We start from the raw sequence: 19,159 nt of genomic DNA on the forward strand, positions 1-19,159 counted from the left end.
TCTTTTTATGCTCAGCTACTAAGATTTCCCTTCAGTGGTAAAATTCCATATAAATATTCAATGCTAAAACGGGCACAGTAAAGACATTTACTGTAAATCTTTCTACGACCGACCAACGGACCACGAGTGCCCCTGTCAGTCAACCAATAACGTACCGCGGTATTGTGCGTCATCGCGCGTCACGATGCGTGTCTGTACGTGTCTGTACCGCGCACTTTGAACGGCTGCATCTGTATGTTTTAAACTTTCCAAATATGACTCCCTGCCAGTTTTTAAACTTTCTATCACAGAGTAGATGTAAAAATACTTATCAATTACTTACAAATTATCAGAACTGTCTTAGGTCTGGAACACTTTACAGAATTTACAATGAGAAAAAACAAATTAATATATTGAAAAGGAAAAGGACTAAAGTTAACTTAGTCAAACAACATTAGATTGATTTTGTTTGAACCTTAACCTTGAGTATTGTGTGTCAATGACTTAAGACAACAATGTGCAAAATATCTCAGTAACTGTCATGTGCTGTTAAAATACAACAATAGTTGAATTCTGAAATTAATTTAATCAAAAACAATGGACAAAATCATCCGGAAAACATGAAGTAAACTTGGGCACAAGGTTTGCTCCATGGTGTGAATCTTGGAATATCCCTGTGATAAAGTTGCAAAAACACTGTGTTATTTATCATTCAGAATGATGCAGCAGCAGATTCCAGCAGACCTGTCTTCACAGACCTCAGTGCATAAATTGTGCTTACAGCTTTTAGCAGGGGAATGTTATACTGTCTGGGACTCTTCAGGATGATGCCACCTTCAGTAACAGCACACTGGACCCTGTAATATAACTTTTTGCATGTAACTGCATCTCAGGGATGTGCAAAAATGTTTTTTACAAAGATGAATGAATGTATACTGTATGAGTGAATGATGTAATGGCCCTGCTCAACTATAGCAGCTCTACAGCTGTTCTCAGCCTCAGTCCACTGTGGTACCTTCAGTACACAACAGACCAGGTAATGAAATCAATGACTCTGAAACTCCCACTCCCACTCTCTTGAACAGACTCACGAGTTTGTTATTCACCTCAATCATGTCAAAATCTCAGGTTAGTGTTTAGAGTTTGATTTAAATGTCTCATCTGATGGACAGCAGCTCCTACAGCACTGCATCCTTGTGCTCCAGCATCATTCTGGGATTGTTTGTAAATCCTGGTTCAGCAGCTCCACTGACAGCAGGAACCTGGTCTTCCTTGGAAGTTTTCCATTATGGTTCTGATCTGGCCAAGCTGTGCTTGGCTTCTGAGATCTGATGAGACCAGGCTACAAGGGGGTAATGCTGTCCTTTCTGAACAATATGATTAAATAGCATATGTATATTGTACTGTCTTCATTTAGTGTTGATTGTTAATGACATGTGAACTAACTGCCAGGTTTTTAAGTTTCTGTCACATTGAAGATGTCAAAATACTTACCAATTACTTTCAAATTATCAGAACTGTTTTGTAAGAGTTTGTCTGAAATACTTTACAGAATTCACAAAGAGAAAAACAAATCAATATACTGAAAAGGAAATGCATATTATTTTGCACAAAATAATTTGGACTTAACTGTTCTCCCAAAAAATCTTTGGGTTTTGTCTGGATGATCCACAGTCCAAAGACAAGCTGGTGGATTAATCATGAGCTTCTGGGAAAATTGCCCGTGGTATTTTGAGTGTCTGTTTGCCATGTGTCCTGTGCAGGGTGTATCCCACCTTGTGCCCTCTGCTTTTTAGGATGGGCTCTCGTTCTCCTGTGGCCCTGTATTGTATAGAGTTTAGAAGATGGATGGATGAATTTTAAAATGATTAAAACATCTCTTGTTCATGATTTTTCTAACACAAATACTTTAGTTGCTCAGAAATAACACTAAAGCACTGTGCAGGTTTTATTGATCTGCCTAAGAAAACACATTTATTTCTTTTTTTAAATCTACCCATTGTGAGAGAGAATTATGCTAGTACTAAAATAGTGCTAAAATAATAAGATTAAATAGGATAGGATTAAATTTATTTTAGTCAAACAATTTTACATTAATTTCTGTTTCAATGATCACCTTGAGCAAAGAGCCCCAGTGTCCTCAGCAGTAATTCTTTTATAGCACGTTCTGTCTGGACTTAAAATATCTCCCACTGTCTGACAAGTCAGGGCTGGAAAAACATTCATGGCCTCCTCTTGTTTCCTAAATATACTGTACTGTAGGTACAATAACAAAAAGACAAGCTGCAGGAGAAGCACAAAACAGATTTAGTGAATTTCACCAAAGTCCTTTTCACCAAAGTCCTTGATTTCCAGGAAAATAAATTCCAGCTCTTTGACACTGATCTCAAAATACGACAGCCAAGTAAGAAGCTGTTGATTGTAAGATTATTAAACAAGAGCAAAGGGCACATAGTGTAAGTCAAAGTCAACTTCACAGCCAAAACAACCGTCTTGGGTGTTAGTAATTTTTTGTGATGCATATCGGAATAACAGATACAATAAAAATACATGAAAAAAAATACAAAGAATAAATAACATACTGTACATGTATCATAAACAAAATAAAATGCAATGCTACAGTACATTCCAGTGAAAATAGAAATCCAACAATTTAACAATTCATACTCTTATAACAATCTTGAGTTAATAGCATCCTGCCATGTTGTTATTTAAGAAAAAAACATCTTTAGGAAATCTACTTAAAATCTTTTAATAATTTAAATTTAAAAAATCAGTTCAGGTCACCTGTATCAGCAGCTGTTCTCAGTCTCAGTCCTCTGTGGTTCCTTTCGATGAGCCCGAGAACCTTCTGTAGAGCTGAGGGAGGTTTTTGTACAGACATGTATCACTGTATGAATGGGTAGCTATAGTCCTGCTGACAGTAATAATCTCCTGCATCTTCAGCCTGGACTCCAGTGATTTTCAGTGTGAAGACTGTCCCAGAGTAACTGCCAGTGAATCGATCAGGAATCCCAGTATAACGGTTAGTTGCATCATGTACCAGGAGCTGTGGAACCTGGCCAGGTTTCTGCAGGTACCAGTGTACATCATCACTAGTAGACTGACTGGCTGTACAGCTGATTGAGACAGAGCTTCCTGGGAGAACAGTTTGAGCTGGAGACTGAGTCAGAACAATTTGACCATGGCAACCTGAAATAAAATAAGGACATTTTCTAAAATGAAAATCTTAAACATGTATGACATTATTTAATGTGTGTACAATATATATATAATTGAATACATTACAAATGTCTTAAGAAAATTGAGCATTAAGCTAGTACAAACATTTAAACGTATTTTCTTTTATCCTCACCTTGAACAAAGAGCCCCAGTGTCCCCAGCAGTAGAATCAGTGACATCATTGTCCTGTGTGTGTTAATGACTCTGAAAGAGCTGAACAGTGATTGATCCACACTGTGAGTCTTAAAGTGTTTGGAGCAGTGAGGCGGCACAGGTATGCAAAGCTTCTTCCTGTATACAAATCCTGTCACAGACAGTTAGAAAAGGCCTGAGCTAGGAGAACAGGTGCAATCTGCAAGTGTTTGGTTACTTTCTACTATTTTATTTTATTTCTGTTGCATTACTAGCAGTGCACTGCAGTACTGTTAACAGTTTGTCCCTAAATAATTGAAAAGCTTGCACATTCCTTAAACTTTATAACATTTTCTGTTTTAGGGCAGTAATACTGTAGCTTTAAAACTAATACTGTAGTTACTTACTGTAGTAAGCTTTTATTTACTTAGTTTAAGCAAGTATTTGATGTAGAATCCTTCTTTAAAAAAACACACAAATGTTACTCATTTTAAAACAGTTCTGGAGCACAAAGTTGAGATGAGCATCACCTTGTGGCCACTGTTGTGTCCTGCAAGCAAGCCCTCTGGGCTCTCAGGGTTCTGTGAGATCTGAAGGCTCTTTTTTTCTCTGGATTTCTTTGGAACTCATTTATACAAATTTCATGACAATGACACACCTGTTTAAATATCATATGAGTTATTTTACAAAGGAATGTGTTTTTAACCTCTATCTCTTACAGTTCACACACTGAAGCAGCTCTCTACTAGAACTTCTGTTATACCTGCCACAGATACTGAACCCACAATGTACTAACTGTAGCCAACTGTTCAATTCAATTCAAGGTGCCTCATCTTCACACTTTAACCCCTCACAGGCTGTCAGATCTCCCAGAGCCACCAGTGTTCCACAGACAGCACAGGATTTAATATAGGACATTTATTCTTCAATCACCCTCTCGATTACTAGAGAGTGAGTACAGCTCATAGTGTCCTCATTACTCTGTACAGTAACTTGCTTTTGTTATAAGGGTAGGTAAACTATATAGAAGATGATCAATATATTCTTAACTAGAGGACATTGCAATGAAAAGTTCCAGATATGAAGATCTGGTACAAGACAGCAAAGGAAAAGGGGGGCAGGAGTGGTTGTTCCAACTGCAGGCTGGGTACAGAGGATTCCCTGCACAGTCAGTTTGGAGAGAGATGACAGCTGTGGGGCTGACTGGAAGGGTCAGACAGACAGCAGTCTGAAGGCTGGAAGAGACAGTGGAGAGAGAGCCTCAAGCTTGCTCTGGAACAGGAGAGAGGAGCCTGGTCTTCATACCGTAATGTGAACTCTGAACGCTGCAATATAAAGGGCTAAACCAACCAGTAAGATTCCATCTCACCCACAGAATCTTTAAGTGAGTATTCCTCCAAGAAATCTTCAAACCTGACACATATGACCATTTCCACACGGGTGGGGCTGCTTCATTCAGATTCCCATGGAGAGACCAGAGACAAAAGCAGATACTGTAAGCTCTACAGCCCTTGGCAAAGTGTCAGGTAACAGGTGGACAGTAGGGTGCCCCTGATGTGATGTCCCTCCTCCACTTCTGTCAGCTTGCAGACACATTGTCCATCATCGGTGTGGAGAGACTGGACTCCTTGTACTGTACAGCTAAAGAGCCCGAGACAATGGGGTGTCCAGGTTATGAAATAGACGGGAATCTGAGAGTTTGAGGTTCGGTTGGCCGGAGGTTTCATAATGGTTATCAGACCAGTACATCTATTCTCTACGTAAACCTGAATGTGTCAATTTTCTGTGAAAACCCATAGAGATGTGAAACAAGCTGGCAGTGGCAGGCCAACCTTGTCAACGTAAGTCAACACGCAGTTTCACAAGGGGTTTAAATACTTGCTTACATGTACAGAGGTGTTGTCCAAGTATGCCTGGGGCTTGCCTTTATGAGACAAGTTGGGCAAAGAGATGGTGAAAAAGTTTTATATTGACTCATGCTTACTTTCCCCAGAAACATTAGACTGAAAAGGGTGTGGAATTTCTCCCACTTTTGATACATTCAACAACTATAATGAATTTGATCTGCTCTCAGAAAATGGCTGTAAGAACTGGAACTCTTCTACACCTGCAGGGAGGTACAAATTATGAACAGATAAATGTGATGAACATGTTCTACAACAAAACGTTGAATATCCAAAAGTTTACTTCAAGTGTAACCCCATCAGCAGAAATGTTAAAGAGGTTCGTGATAAAAATATCACTTTGCTCAGAGGAGAGTGAGCACGTGTTACAAGGTTTGAGGCAGCTTGAGAGGGAAGAAGTCACCCCATCCTGCTGATCACCTGAATTTAATACCCTATCCTGCTACACAGACAACATCACCAGTTACTTGGCTACACTTACAAACCTATCCTGCACTGTGTACTTATCCAAGGATCAGAAGGATTGCTCATCATGCCCTCCTTCAATAAGTCACATTATGTTCCTGTAAATGTTGAGCCTTTCAACACAATAACGACTGAAATAAGAAGTGATTAGAACAAACCCAGCAACTTCACGTATGGAAAGTGATATTCAAGTTACAGCTCAGGCCTATGAAGAATAACCAATTAGACCCTATGGAGACTCTGTAATGTATTGGGACTATCACCAGTATCAAGCCAGTTACAGATTGACTGGTTTCGAAGGCTTGCCAGTCCAGTACTGGAGGGGATCAGTGATATATTCAGGGCCCTATTTAGGAAAGCAGTACTTTTTTGAGACATTGTTGTGAAATTGCAAAACCGCACATAAAAAGCAACAGCATATATTGCTAAAGACATGTGCAGACATGTTGCTAATGCTGTGATAAATAGTGGACCCTCAGCAGCAACAGGGTTCAGGACTAATGTTTATCAAACATGGAGTCAAATCAAACTCAGTCACAAGAAATGGGCTGTGAGAAAGAAGAAAGGTCTATGTCTGACGCAATAAGACGGTGAGATATTTTAACCATGGACACTGCAGCTCACAAGAATGCACAAAATCTGACTTTGTAAAAGTATTACCAACACAGTCAAGCACCGAAAAATGTTTAAATGGAGTCTCACTGCTAACAGGTCTTTCAAGAATTTTTTGTAACGGGAAACGGCAATGATTACATGAACTTGAACAACACCATGATCTAGCAAACAATATAACCAATATTATCAAAGGAAATGGTGACAAGATTGCAGATACCACCAGGGTAGTCGTTTTGAATTACCCTGTGGCATTGCTTTTCAGACAGATGGGCATCACTGTTGGTGACTGCGAGATCAGTCAGAGCAACAGCCCTTAATCTCACAGGGTTCTGATAGAAACCATCCTTAACTACAATGAATACACCCTGAGAACACAGCTCTCTACAGCACTGTTTTACAGAGATACTGCGGGAAAGCATGAAGTCACTACATTGGATGGCGCAAACCAAGGTTTCAGAAAAAGGAACCAAATTCACAACCGGCAATAATAAAGAAGACCTGTTGTGACACATCCAGGTGGACCTTTTTATCCAGGACAAGATAATGCTGAGCTGGGTGCAGAAATGAAACTCATGAGCAACAAAGAGTACTTCTGCCTTGTGGCCAATGAGCTGACTTTAAAATTAATGTTCTCTCAGCATCGCTGTTTGTTAAAAGGGTGAAAGTGGCACCATGGGTATGTCATTCCTAGGCCTGCTTAGGCCCAGCAAAAATGAACCCCTTTGACAATGTCCATTTGAAAATCTACAGCCCTGGTGTGAGAAGCAGAATCTATAACCAAGAAAACAACTTGGGCAGCAGTCAAAGATGCTTGTGCTGGGGTTGTAGACAATGAATCCTTCAGAGGAAGCTACACGGGAAACTACAACTTTCAACATTACAGCATTAATTTCTTGGCTTTGTACTAGGATGGCGAACACATACTGTACCTGCAAAGTCACTACAACCTGTTTTTTGTTTCCGGGGAGATCTGTGTTTGTGAATATTTTAATCTAGTTCAAACAGCAGATAAACATCTGTTTATGTACTGACCAGAAGTCAGTTCTGGTCCACTGTAATGATTTAGCAAAAGGTTACACCTTGTTTGTATTCAATCTAACCAAGAGTGCAAGGGTCATTATCCTTCAATAAAAACAGGAAACCTGAGAGGTGAAGTGCACTTCACACAACACCCATCAAGCCCTACCAGCCTTGCTTTCTAGAGTGTGTAGACATCGCTGTTTGTTTTTCTGCTCCAGAGATGCAAAAGCTTGTCTTTTAACCAAGCTGGGGAATTCCACCCCAGAAACAGTTGTGGCATTACATGGGGGTGTGTTCAGTGTGGAGGCAGAGCCCTGGATTAAGGCCGATGGATTGCTGCAGCAACCACTGCTGTGGGGGCACTTAAAGATACACTGAGCACCTCCCTGAAGGGATGCGCAGACCCCCTCAAGGGGAGGACCTTCCACCGACAGTCCTGGAGGGGATTGTGACTGAGCATAAGGCCCTCTTTTTTCCTTTTTGTTTTCTTTTTGCCGGGTATAGATACCCACCGTGTATCTATATTGGTGCAGACTGACCCTTTCCCCCCCCTCTCCTGCCATGCATCTTTCACCGAGACAGGTTGAGGTTTTATTTTTATTTAGGCCTTACGCTCCCTGCTCTCCCAGACTAGACCCTGTTAAATAGGGTATGTCCAGCCTGGCCACTGCTGTGCTAAGCGGTGTATTTTTTCTTTAGCATTTTTTAAAATCTTTTTCCAGCCCTATTTGTGTTTTTTGTGGGGGTTTTTTTCGCTAACCTCACACCAGTGTCTCTGCCCCCTCAGATGGGGCGGTGACTTTTACCAGTACTCACTGTGGCTCCTCCCACTCCTGCGCTGTTAAATAAACAAAAAACAAGTAAAACAAGACAAAAGTATCAGAGTTTGATTCAAATTTATTCAAGTAACTTCACTCAAATTTGTTTTGGCTCTAAAAAATTTAAAATGTACAATGACTGGAGATATAAAACTGTTGATGCAGAATAATGTGTTGGTGTGCAATTCTAATAAAACAGGCAAAGAAATTATATGTGCAATTCTTTAATTTTAATAATAATAATAATAATAATAATAATAATAATAATAATAATAATTACTTGCACATACATAGGGCTTTTCTGGACACTTCACCAGAAGTTCTTTGCAGGTAACAGGGGCTCCACCTGGATGATACAATTTCTTGCTTTAGGAATTTGTTTTCTCACATAATCCATCTTGCTCTCCACAAGACACACAGGCAGAGAGAGAAGCTGGGGGTCAGCCATTTATACAGCACCCCTGGAGCCTTGCTCAGGGGCCCAACAGAATAGAATTTCTCTGCCAGCCATGGGATTATAACCGGCAACCTTCTACCCTCAAGTGCAGAGCCTTAACCACAGTGCCACCATTCCACTCCATTATAAGCTTCCCAGTAGTAGTAATGATCATTTTGTGGGGGAGAGGTCTCATACTTCACTATGAATAATCAAGAGGCATCACATGTGTAATGTTCTTTCATTTACTGTGGAATGTTGTTCAAGGCATGTGAACTGACACCACATTTTTGAACTTTCATTTTTTTTCACAGACTGGGGGTAAAAATACTTACAAATTATTTAAAAGAAGTGCTTTGTGTAAGAAGTTTGTGTAAGAAGTGTTTCCTTCCGGTTTTTATTATATACACACCATTTAAATTATTAAAATATCAAAATGTTTCAGACTAAAATCCTTCAAGTGCTGAATAAGAAATCTAAACACGGTGCAGTTTTTACATCACTAGCTAGGAGGAGACAAATGTCAGCAATGGGAGAAATGGGAGTTGACGATTGTTGGAAATTAAGCCTGTTTCACTGATGAAATCATGGTGCTGTTACAGGGGAGACAGCACTGATGTGCCCTGCATCCCTCTTGAGGTCAATACTAATAATGGTAGTCAGTGTTTTTGTGGTTCTGTTTGATTAACACATCTAAATGAAAAACATCCAGATCCCCAGTGTCTCACAATAGCGTCTGTGATCTGTCTTTAGAAATGGAGTTGATTGGATTGCATTTTATATAATAAATTTTATATAATAAATATTACAAGATAAAAATAGTTATCTAGTTATGCTTAAAATATTAAATATTAAAAGGCTATACTATTAATTAACATAATTTATTTTATTTCCAATTTTCAGTTTCATAGCCTGTTAAGCTTAGTACTTAAATACATCTACACACACAAAATGATTATCAGTGTAGAGGCTGTTCCAGACCCACTGCCAGTGAATCAATCAGGAACTCCTGACTGATGGTTTGTTGCATCATAAACCAGGAGCTGTGGAGCCTGGCCAGTTTTCAGCCAGTGCATAGCTGTAACAAATCTACTGGGTGAAGAGACTCAGAGCACTCTGACAACAGCACTCTGGAAATGAAATAGTAACAAAAAATGAATCCATGTTTTCTTACTGTAAACATTTGTGTATTGATTTGCCTATAAAAACAAATTTGCTACATTTTCATTCATTTTATTTTTTAAATTTACCTATTGTGATTGAGATTTATGTTAGTATTGTTACTGCTATAGGTGACTAGGAAGTGTCTCTAAGAGTTTAGATAAAGTGTGCAACACCTGACATTGTAAACATTTCCATCTTTAAAACAGAAGGGGATGTTTGCTGAGGGGGGTTACCATTGTTGTAACAAACAAATAAGTTCTGGACCCCGAGATGAAGTTGAAACAAGTGAGTTTAATTGCATGCTAGGTACAGTATATTCAAAGAGTTGTTCAAAATTATAGGTACAAAGCTCCAGTTTATATAGCAAACTTCATCCATTTCTGACGCAAATTGTTACCGTGGTAATGGGGGAAGGTCACCTGTGTTTGGACATTCTCTAGATCTTGAACACTTTGAATGGCCAGTCTTATCTTCCCATAGTTAGGGAGTCTCTATTTTATACTTGGAATCTCTTATCAGTTAACTCCCATCCCTGCCATAACTCAAAAGAGCTTAAGCATGGAATGTTTTGTACCAAAAGAAGTCTTTGTGCATAAAGAAACAAGTAAACCATTTTTTCACATTTCCTATCTTTCTTCATTCCCCCCCTTCAGTACTACACAAACAACATGAGGCAGACTTCGCCTTTTTAGGAGTACAGGCATGCATTACCATGACTTTGTGAGTTACACGATTACAGCAAGACGTGATTAAAATCTTACCGCAAGTGACGATTACAATTGCACATACTGTATAAGCAATACTAACCCTACAAATAGGTACTGTAACAAAGTTCCACCCCAGAACCCAAACACAGACTTCAGCCATGTGGAGATCAATCATCAGGATCTCGGTATAGCAATACAGACCCAACATTAACTTTGATTATAATTTGTGGCTGATAGATATGACAATGCCAAGAATGTGTTGATACCATATTCCCCAATATCAGAGTGATGTTCCTCAGGCCTAATAAGCACACTGTTGGCCGCTCTTAGGAAGCCCGTAAGACACAGAAAGAATAGCAACAGCATTATTTCTGTTCACTCAGTCTCTGGTGCAGTGGCTCGGTGACAGTGCAATGCATGGATCCAGCGATCTCGCCCAGTCATTCGGATGGCAGAGTTGGTAGTCTGTAGCACTTGGTATGGTCCCTCTCAGCTGGGTTGCAATGTCAGTCAGGGCATCTTTTTCACTCACACCCACTCGTCAGGTATCAGGTCATGTCTTCCCTCTACTGTGTAGCGGCAATGCTTGTTAATAAGACAGAATTAAGCGTTGGTATGCTGTCCTAAAGGAGGCCCCATCTCACCCTCCATCTCTGTGGTGCAGCCACAGAGAAAGTATTCATGCAGGCTGATTTAAGATGTTTTCTTTTGATAAGGAACAAGCTCCCAGACGGGGATGCACTTAGCTAAGCCTGGCTATCATGATCAATGGTCATCCATTGGCGCCTATCAGTCTAGGGAGTGCCGAATGGACATCTGGACTGCATTCCTAAGTGTCAAGAGTAAGTGACTTATATCTCACCTTGACCAACCAATCAGGGACTGGCAGGGCGTGGTAATACCACGTGGGTCTCCAATGCCCGCCAAACTCTCAACCAATCAGCACACATCTGTGTCTTGGTCAAAAAGGGAGCGCAATCTCAGATCTGGGCTCTCCTTGGCCATTTTCGTGCATCCTCAGAGACAATCACGTGACAACTGCTGTTGTCTGCAAAAGGACTTGGACTTTGTTCTAAGCGTGAGGCAGAGGATCCCGTACATACTCAGAATTCTACTAACGTGAATGCTCCGCTTGATCAACAGCAGCCTACAGTTGGACCCTCATCGACAACCTGAATAGCTTATTCAGAAGCAGCGCTGGACCGGGAACGAACCAGCTTCTTCCCAGGCAAAAGAGTGACTTGTGAGGACTCGCGGTCACACTCTGTGCATAGAGACTTTCTACTAGCCAGCCAGACTGCTGGTAGATCCCCTCGGAGCAACGACTGCCCTGCGCACCGCAGTCAGATTCCTCCGCCCGTTCTACTCTGAGCTGCACCTCGACTGGTGGGCCGGTAGCCAGAGGACGCCGACACAACGCCCATTGGACAACCGCTGGAACAGAGGCTCCAACAGAGCCTGTCAGCTGGTTTGGTGTTCGTGCCGGGAAATTCCAATTCCAAAGTGGATAAGTAAACCCCATGTTCTACATTGCGTCTTGAGAATTCAATTGTACCTCAACACAAGTTGTTATCAATTTAATTCATGAGTAATGTATTTACTTCCGAGTTTAGAGTAACAGTGGGTAATAACACTGATTAGCGATTTGGTAACCGAACGATATATATTGACATATATTCTCTGTTGTGTATCTCTTTGTGTTTGCATCTCTTCGAGATTATATACCTTGTATATTGATAACCCTCACAGTAAGGTCTGCCGCTCGTATCCAGGCAGACTAGTATATGTTTGGTGCACAATTTATATTAATAAATGTATCTCGTGTATTGAACCCGTGTGTGTGCGTTGTTAGTTGTTCTGACGATTGATTTTCTAAAAGCCCCAACGAACAATCTTGTGATTACTGCTACAATTAATAATTGTCTCAGTAAACCCATCAAACCACTACAACTGGAAGTCCCCAAGCATCCAGCACCTGTTCACCAGCCCCGTGCACCACTTTAGTTAAGAACCTACAATACTGCAATAGAGAATTAGATAGCAAACTCAACAATCTATTAGCCAAATTTGGCCCTCCAGGGAGTTTCATTGGTTGGCCCATGATGATCTCAAATGGGCTCAGTCCCACAGTTCTGTTTGATTTAGCCAGCAGGCTACACAGGACCGTAGGCAGAGCATCTACCCACAGTGTTCCTTCAGTCATTAGATAACATCTTGTCAGTCTTTCAAGTTCTGTTCATTCGTTTCACCGTTCCTGCAGACTGAGGGTGATGGGGGCAATGAAGGTCCCATCTCACCCCTAACAACCCAGCCACAGCCTGACACACCTTCCCTGTTAAGTATGTCCCTTGATCAGAATCCAAGCGGCTGGGCAGTTAAAGAGGCAGTGGCCTCAACCCACCGGGAAAACAGATCCACAATCTTTAAGAGTCCAGTTTTCCCTTTACATACTGGCAAGCTACAATTGTCAATTTGCCAGTGCATGAAAGGTCCCTCAGGAGCAGGACGTTTGAGCTGTAGCACCCGCACCTGAGCTGTAGTTGACATAATTATCATGCAGCCCCACATTCCTTTCTAACCATTTGCATTTCTCTGTTCTGGAGGCCTCAGCCTGAATGTCCTGTAACTGTCCCTTTTCTACCAACAGAGGTCTCAAGAGACTCCTGCACTCCCAGGGCTGCCCGCCTCCCTCATGCACCAGAAAGGACCCATCGGTAAACAGTATTAAATCTTCATTAAATCTTCAAGGCCACCCCACCCTTTGGCAACAGCATCTAATGGTCCTGAATAGTATCCCACCGGGAGGTGCCTACCTCCATGCTCCTGCGTCAGCACAGCTGCCCAGAACCCATTTTCCACACTTACATACAAAGGAATGGTTGATCCATCTGAGGAAACTCCAGTCCTAGCACCTGTAAAAGAGCTTGTTTCAAATTATTACTGTATCCAAGGCAATCTTGTTCTTGGACTGCACTCCCCCCTTAAGCAGATCTGTTATGAGGTGTGCTCACTCTGTAAAAGGAGTCCATCCAAGCCTTGTTAAAATTACACAATCCTAAACACAGTTGGACCTTATCGTAACTAACTTTATGTCCCTTTTTAGCTAGAATCTCCAAAACCTGATGCAGCTCAGACTTGTGGGTTTCCTCATCAGGGGAAGCAATCAGAATATCATCGACATACTGAATGATCACAGAGGTCAGTTGCGGTAGGTCATGTAAGTGCTGTCTCAAAGCCACATGATACACTGTTCTGTATAAAGTAATTCCCTGTAAATGCTGCAGGGCATCCCAGTGGAACCCACCCACATTTGAGTGATAAAGTGCACGTCTCCTCCTAAATCAATGTAACGACCTTGTATTTAGAGAGCACAGCTCGCTGCCCCCCTACTCCTGTGGCCTCCTGCTGTCTCCCCATATAGAGATACAAACAAAGAATATGCTTCAGTATACCATTCGGCTATACTACCATTAATCAGTCTACATTAGCTACTCAAAAGTAAATACATTACTCATATGAATTGGATTGATATCAACTTGTGTTGAGGTAACAGTTGAATTCTAGAGATGCAATGTAGAACATTGGGTTTACTTTTCCAGATGTAGATTTGTATTTCCTGGTACGGATACCAAGACCAGCTAGCAGCTACGTCCAATAGCCAATAGGCATCGTCCCGGCTTCCTCTGGCTTTTTGCCAACCAGTCTTGGTGCAGCTCGGAGATGGACGAATTAGGAGGAGAGATTTCTGCTGTGGCGACATGCCGACAGCGTCTCTCTCAGGAACCTACTAGTAGTCTGGCTGATTAGTAGAAAGTCTCTATGCACAGAGCGTGACCACGGGTCCGAGCAAGTCACTTTTTAGAGGGAAGAAACTCGGTTTGCTTCCGGTGTAGCGCTGTTGCTGAATAAAAACGTATTCAAGTTGTCGACAAGAGTCCAAACGTATACTCTGGTGATCAAGCGAAGCGTCCACATTGGTGTCGGCTAGCAATTTATGTACGGGCATTCCTTGGGCCGACACTTTGCTGAAACAAGGTTCCAGTCCCAGACAACACTCACTGTCACGTGATTGTCTCTGAGGGTGTGAAAAGTGGCCGGAGAAGCAAAGTCTCTGAGCTGTGCAGTGTCTTTTAAACCAGGACCAAGACAGGTGGTGATTGGTCGAAAGTTTAGTGGCCATTTCTGACCCACATGGGGTTACCACGCCCTGCAGGTTCCTGATTGGTTGGTCAAAGTGAGAGATGAGTCACAATGACCTCTGACATCTAGGACCGCAATCCAGATGTTCCCAAGAATCTTACAGACAGATAGGTGCCAGGAATGGCCATTGATCATGATAGCCAAGCATGGCTGGCCACATCCCCATTTGGAAGCTCTTCTTATCTCAAAGATAAATCTAAATCAGAACTGCATGAATAGCTTCTCTGTGGCTGCACCACAGAGATGAGAAAGAGAGATGGGGCCTCATTTAGGAAGCACAGCAACACTTAATTCTGTCTTATTAATAAGCATTGCCGCTACAAATGTATATAAAAAGAACAGGTTAATTCTCAAATTAATTCTCAAATCTGGTAGGGATTCAGGGAAACAAGTGTGAATTAATTATTAAACAGAAAGCAGATGATACAGATAAGGATGTGTTAGTTTGACGTGATGTAATCTAGTACCACAGGGATCTCTACTAGGACCACTGCTCTTTATTAATTTTATATCTGTGACCTAGATTCCTGTTTAAATATTGAAATGGTCATATTTTCAAATATGGAGGAAGCAAACCGTAGAAGCAGCAAATGAAATTTCAAAGATTTAGAAACAAATCACGACTAAGCAAACACATTTATCATATTGTTGTAGAACAATTCTGTTGTAGACAAGATCTACTCTGAGGCTGTCCATTATAAAAGTATCATCACAATACCTGCAGGAAACACATATGTACCTAAAGCAATAAGCAATAAAAATAGAAAAATATATTCCACTCCAATTAATTCGTAATACTATAATCAAACTAATAATATTACTACAGAAATGTGTATACTGTATTATTGCAGAAAAAAATATATTAGTTTCCGTGAATCCAAACTAACTACCCCGAGCCCGTTAATTCCCATTGAACAAATCCTGCAGTTTTCTATTAAGCAATGTTTTCCAGTATCATGTCTATCATGTTATAGTATAAGCCTGTATGACAAAGAAGCATATTTTGTAGGACTCGTACATTTATTTCTTTGCATTTTCAGCAGGAAAATGTAAGAGCTAACAATACTGCCCCTCATCTTCTTCTTCTTGAGTTGACATCTTCATTCCCACTTCAACACATTGTCTAACTTCTTTTATCTCTTCCTCAGAGGCTGGGGGCAATGCTCCATTGAGGGCTTTTTCAATCTTCTCTGTTCTTGATTTTGTATTCCTTTCAAATTCTATTTTATTTTTCAGTACAATTGTTTTTATTCCTGCTTCTGCTTCTTCACAGCCAATCTGTAACTTTTTCCGTTCTGTATCAAAGTCAGATTTGCTGGGGTCTAAGGCCATGAGTTTCCCCAAGCCGCTGATTCTATCCATGAGGTACAAGTTGGAGATCTCTGTGTAGGTCCCAGAGATCATGTTCACCAAACTGGAAATATTAGATGCTTGGAAAGCTTGGTTATACAGCAGATCTCTCAGGAATGATTTTGCTGAATAGCCAAGCTTGGAAGAACCTGCTTTTTCTGCAGTTTGGACAACATCCTTTAAATGTTTGTTTAGGTTGGTTTTGATTATGTTGGAGAGCATGTGGAAAAAGAATACCATCTTCTCCCATTGTTCCTTTACTTTTCCCATCGCATCCAGTCCCTTCGTCAGCATTTTAATAGTGGTCATGAAGTCGATTTCTTTCACCTCACAGCTCCTCATTGTGACTAGGATTTCAGTCAGGTCACTATGATATTTGTCCAGATTTTCCAAGCTTTTCTGGAACATCTGTTGTGCTTGATTCATCTGAGCTCGACTCTGCTCTATGCGAAAACGGGCGTTGTCAGCTGCGACGTCGCCTGCACTTTTTCTCTGTGTACTTTGCTCCTCTTGCTGTTTGGCCAGTTGTGGGGGGGTTACAGGAAAGGCAGAGGCACCTGTGAAGCCTTTACTCTCGGTATCAAACTTCATAGCCTGTGTTTTCAACTTTTTTAGTTTTGTTATTAACTCTTTTTGTTTGCTTTCTTCACAGACATTGTCTGGAGCAATATCTGTTAGACAAGAGCAGATTGTAAGAATGTCTTCGCACATTTGCATTGCTGTTATTTTTGGCTTGCAGTCTTCTTCTTTTTCCAAAGATTCCTTAACTCTTTTCACCTGATCTGCCACCCACTCAGACTTTGCACATTCCTTCTTTTGATCATAAAGTACGCCCCAATGTATTTTGTCTTCATGAAAAAAAGACTTAACTAGTTCTAGGAGACTCAAGAGAACCTGTGATTTGGCATAAACATTGCCTAACGCAATGGGATTTTGCTCCTTACTTGTTTTTCTTCCAAGCTTCGTTACACTTGCAGTACAAGCACTATAACAGATATTAACTAAATTAGTGAGGCCCTCCACAAAGTTCATGCCAACAATATCCCAACCACTGGGCAGAGAGTCCATGGCTTTTTTATATTCTTGTTGAGCTTCATCCAACTGCTTTTGCATGTTTTCAAATGTCTTATTTGCTCTACGTTTTCCTTCTTCTGCTGTTTGTTTCCTCAACTTGGATTCCTCTATTTTCTGCTTCAGTTCTTCTAATTCTTCACTATAGGCTGCCTTAGCATTCAAACAGGCCTCCATCAGCTCTTGAATCAGATCAATGACAAAGGTGAATTTTTTCTCTGTGAGCTCTGACAGGATTTTACACTCCTCTGCTATGGAGCTGATGTTTTCTAGCTGGTCAGGGAGCATGAGCTCGATGAGCTTGTCGTCATCTCGGACAATCAACTTGACTGCTAATTTTACATACTCTGGCACATTGGCAGAGTGGAGACGAATTTGGTCCATGTTCTTATGGGCCTTGTTGAACGCACCCCATCCAGCATTGCACACTTGCATGAGACAGGCACGGAAGGACTCTGGGTAACGAATGAATTTAAAGCCATCTTTTGGGGGATTTTTATTGATAGAAAAGTCTGTATTAGAAGAGATAAAGACTAATTCTCCTAAAATGGCTATGGAAATTGGAGCTGGCATCAAAAACTCTTCCCAATTAGCATAAGGTTTCATTAGCATTTTGTTGTCATTTCGTACATCTTCAGCCTTGGTGATTTTTTTGGTACCTTGTATTATTTCCATGATTCTTCTTCCTAAGAGTAAAGGATAGAAAATCAATTTGTGATCTGCAATTATGTGTTCATGTGCACTTGTACACATGGAAACCTTTCCTAAATATTCTGGATATAACATTGTTAGGAGGTGATCCTGTTAACATTTTGTGTGACAAATGGGGGCTTATAAAATTTTACAATTTTAGCATTATATTATTGTATCAACATCAGTTCAGAAAATATTTGGATACTTTTATTTCAAGCAGAAGAAACAGTATTTATTTTTATCCAGAGCTGTAATGATCTGATTTATCATTATTAAATGTGAAGGATGCTGAATGTCAGCAAAAACTGTAAGAAGATATACAAATTGAAGTTTAGTGATAAGCAAAAGGTTTCAGACCCATAATTAAGTACAATAGAGTCGCGTTTATCTGACTTTCATTTATCTGACATTCCGTTTTATCCGACATAGCCAATTACCATAGTGTACAGTATATACTGTATGCTATGCATGTGCATGAAAGATCCCCCTTAGAATTTCTGATCTTGCTATTCACTGCTTCTATAATAACATCTTTAGCAGTGCACTGAGATTTGTGGTTGGGTTTTGATCAATCATCATGCTGCAGTACAGCTTACCAGCAGCTACAGCAAACTGATGTGAGTTAATTTGATCCTTTTCTCCTGGCAAAAGTTCTACAGTTTTCTGGGCATAGCTGATGGAATTGCCAAGTCTTACCATGAATTTCTATAGAATTTTTCTTTTGCAAGTTAACTTCAATGTGGCCGTGCTCTAGTAGAGGTCATTGTCTTGCTGAAGAGTACATTTTTCTACCTAATATAAAATTCTTAGATGACAACAAAACGAAATAAGTCATTTGAATGTCAGGTGTATGTCTCCTTAAACAACTCCTATAGGTAATAACTTGTAGAGTAGGGATTTTAGAATGGATGTACCAAAAGTTAATTAATGCAAATTATTGTATGTATGGATCTGCATATCTCTGACACAATAAAAGCCCTTTTTATTTTAATTAATAAAAGGTACCTCAAATTAAAATATAATATTTAAACTTAGTAACATGCATATCAGGCAACCCAGTGATCAGCATTGCTGCCTTGAAGCACTGGGGCCCTGAGTTTAATTCTAGTCCTTGCTCTGTGTTTGCATAGGTTTCCTTTCACAAAGCAAAAACTTACTGTTAGATTAAGTGACTTCTGAGAAAACTGGCCTTGGTACTGTATAAGTTTGTTTTTGTGTTTGTGTGTGCCCTGTGTAATGCACTGGTGTACCATCTAGGGTGTATTCTGCCTTGTGCCCATTGCTTGCTGGGATAGGCTCTTGCTCTGCAACATCACTGTATTGGATAAAATGGAAGGAAATGGGCCAGCAGCTATATCACCCTGCAGCTCTCAACTGGCTACC

At 40.6% G+C, this 19,159-nt stretch overlaps 1 protein-coding gene and 1 long non-coding RNA gene across 5 annotated transcripts in view; both read right to left on the reverse strand.

Moving 5' to 3' along the window:
• Window positions 1-545: 545 nt before the first annotated feature.
• Window positions 546-2,261, reverse strand: LOC148647120 (uncharacterized). 2 transcript variants are annotated; one of them, XR_015927781.1, is made up of 3 exons: window positions 2,096-2,261; window positions 1,610-1,800; window positions 546-836 (listed from the first exon to the last, which is right to left on the reverse strand). It is a non-coding gene; the product is annotated as an uncharacterized LOC148647120 (long non-coding RNA). The 2 variants fall into 2 exon arrangements; XR_015927780.1 differs by having other exon boundaries at window positions 546-1,800.
• A 7,767-nt stretch (window positions 2,262-10,028) lies between these two features.
• The window catches only part of LOC148647121 (uncharacterized), a 31,163-nt gene continuing 22,032 nt past the window's right edge, over window positions 10,029-19,159 (reverse strand). For all 3 annotated transcript variants that reach the window (XM_088609350.1, XM_088609349.1, XM_088609348.1), the window contains one exon: window positions 10,029-17,769. In XM_088609350.1, the coding sequence (XP_088465476.1) occupies window positions 15,719-17,758 (2,040 nt within the window). In that variant the 5' untranslated portion in view covers window positions 17,759-17,769 and the 3' untranslated portion in view covers window positions 10,029-15,718. The remainder of the gene's footprint in view (window positions 17,770-19,159) is intronic.

This window comes from Lepisosteus platostomus, chromosome 16, assembly GCF_059453375.1.
Source record: "Lepisosteus platostomus isolate fLepPlt1 chromosome 16, fLepPlt1.hap1, whole genome shotgun sequence".
NCBI lineage: Eukaryota > Metazoa > Chordata > Actinopteri > Semionotiformes > Lepisosteidae > Lepisosteus > Lepisosteus platostomus.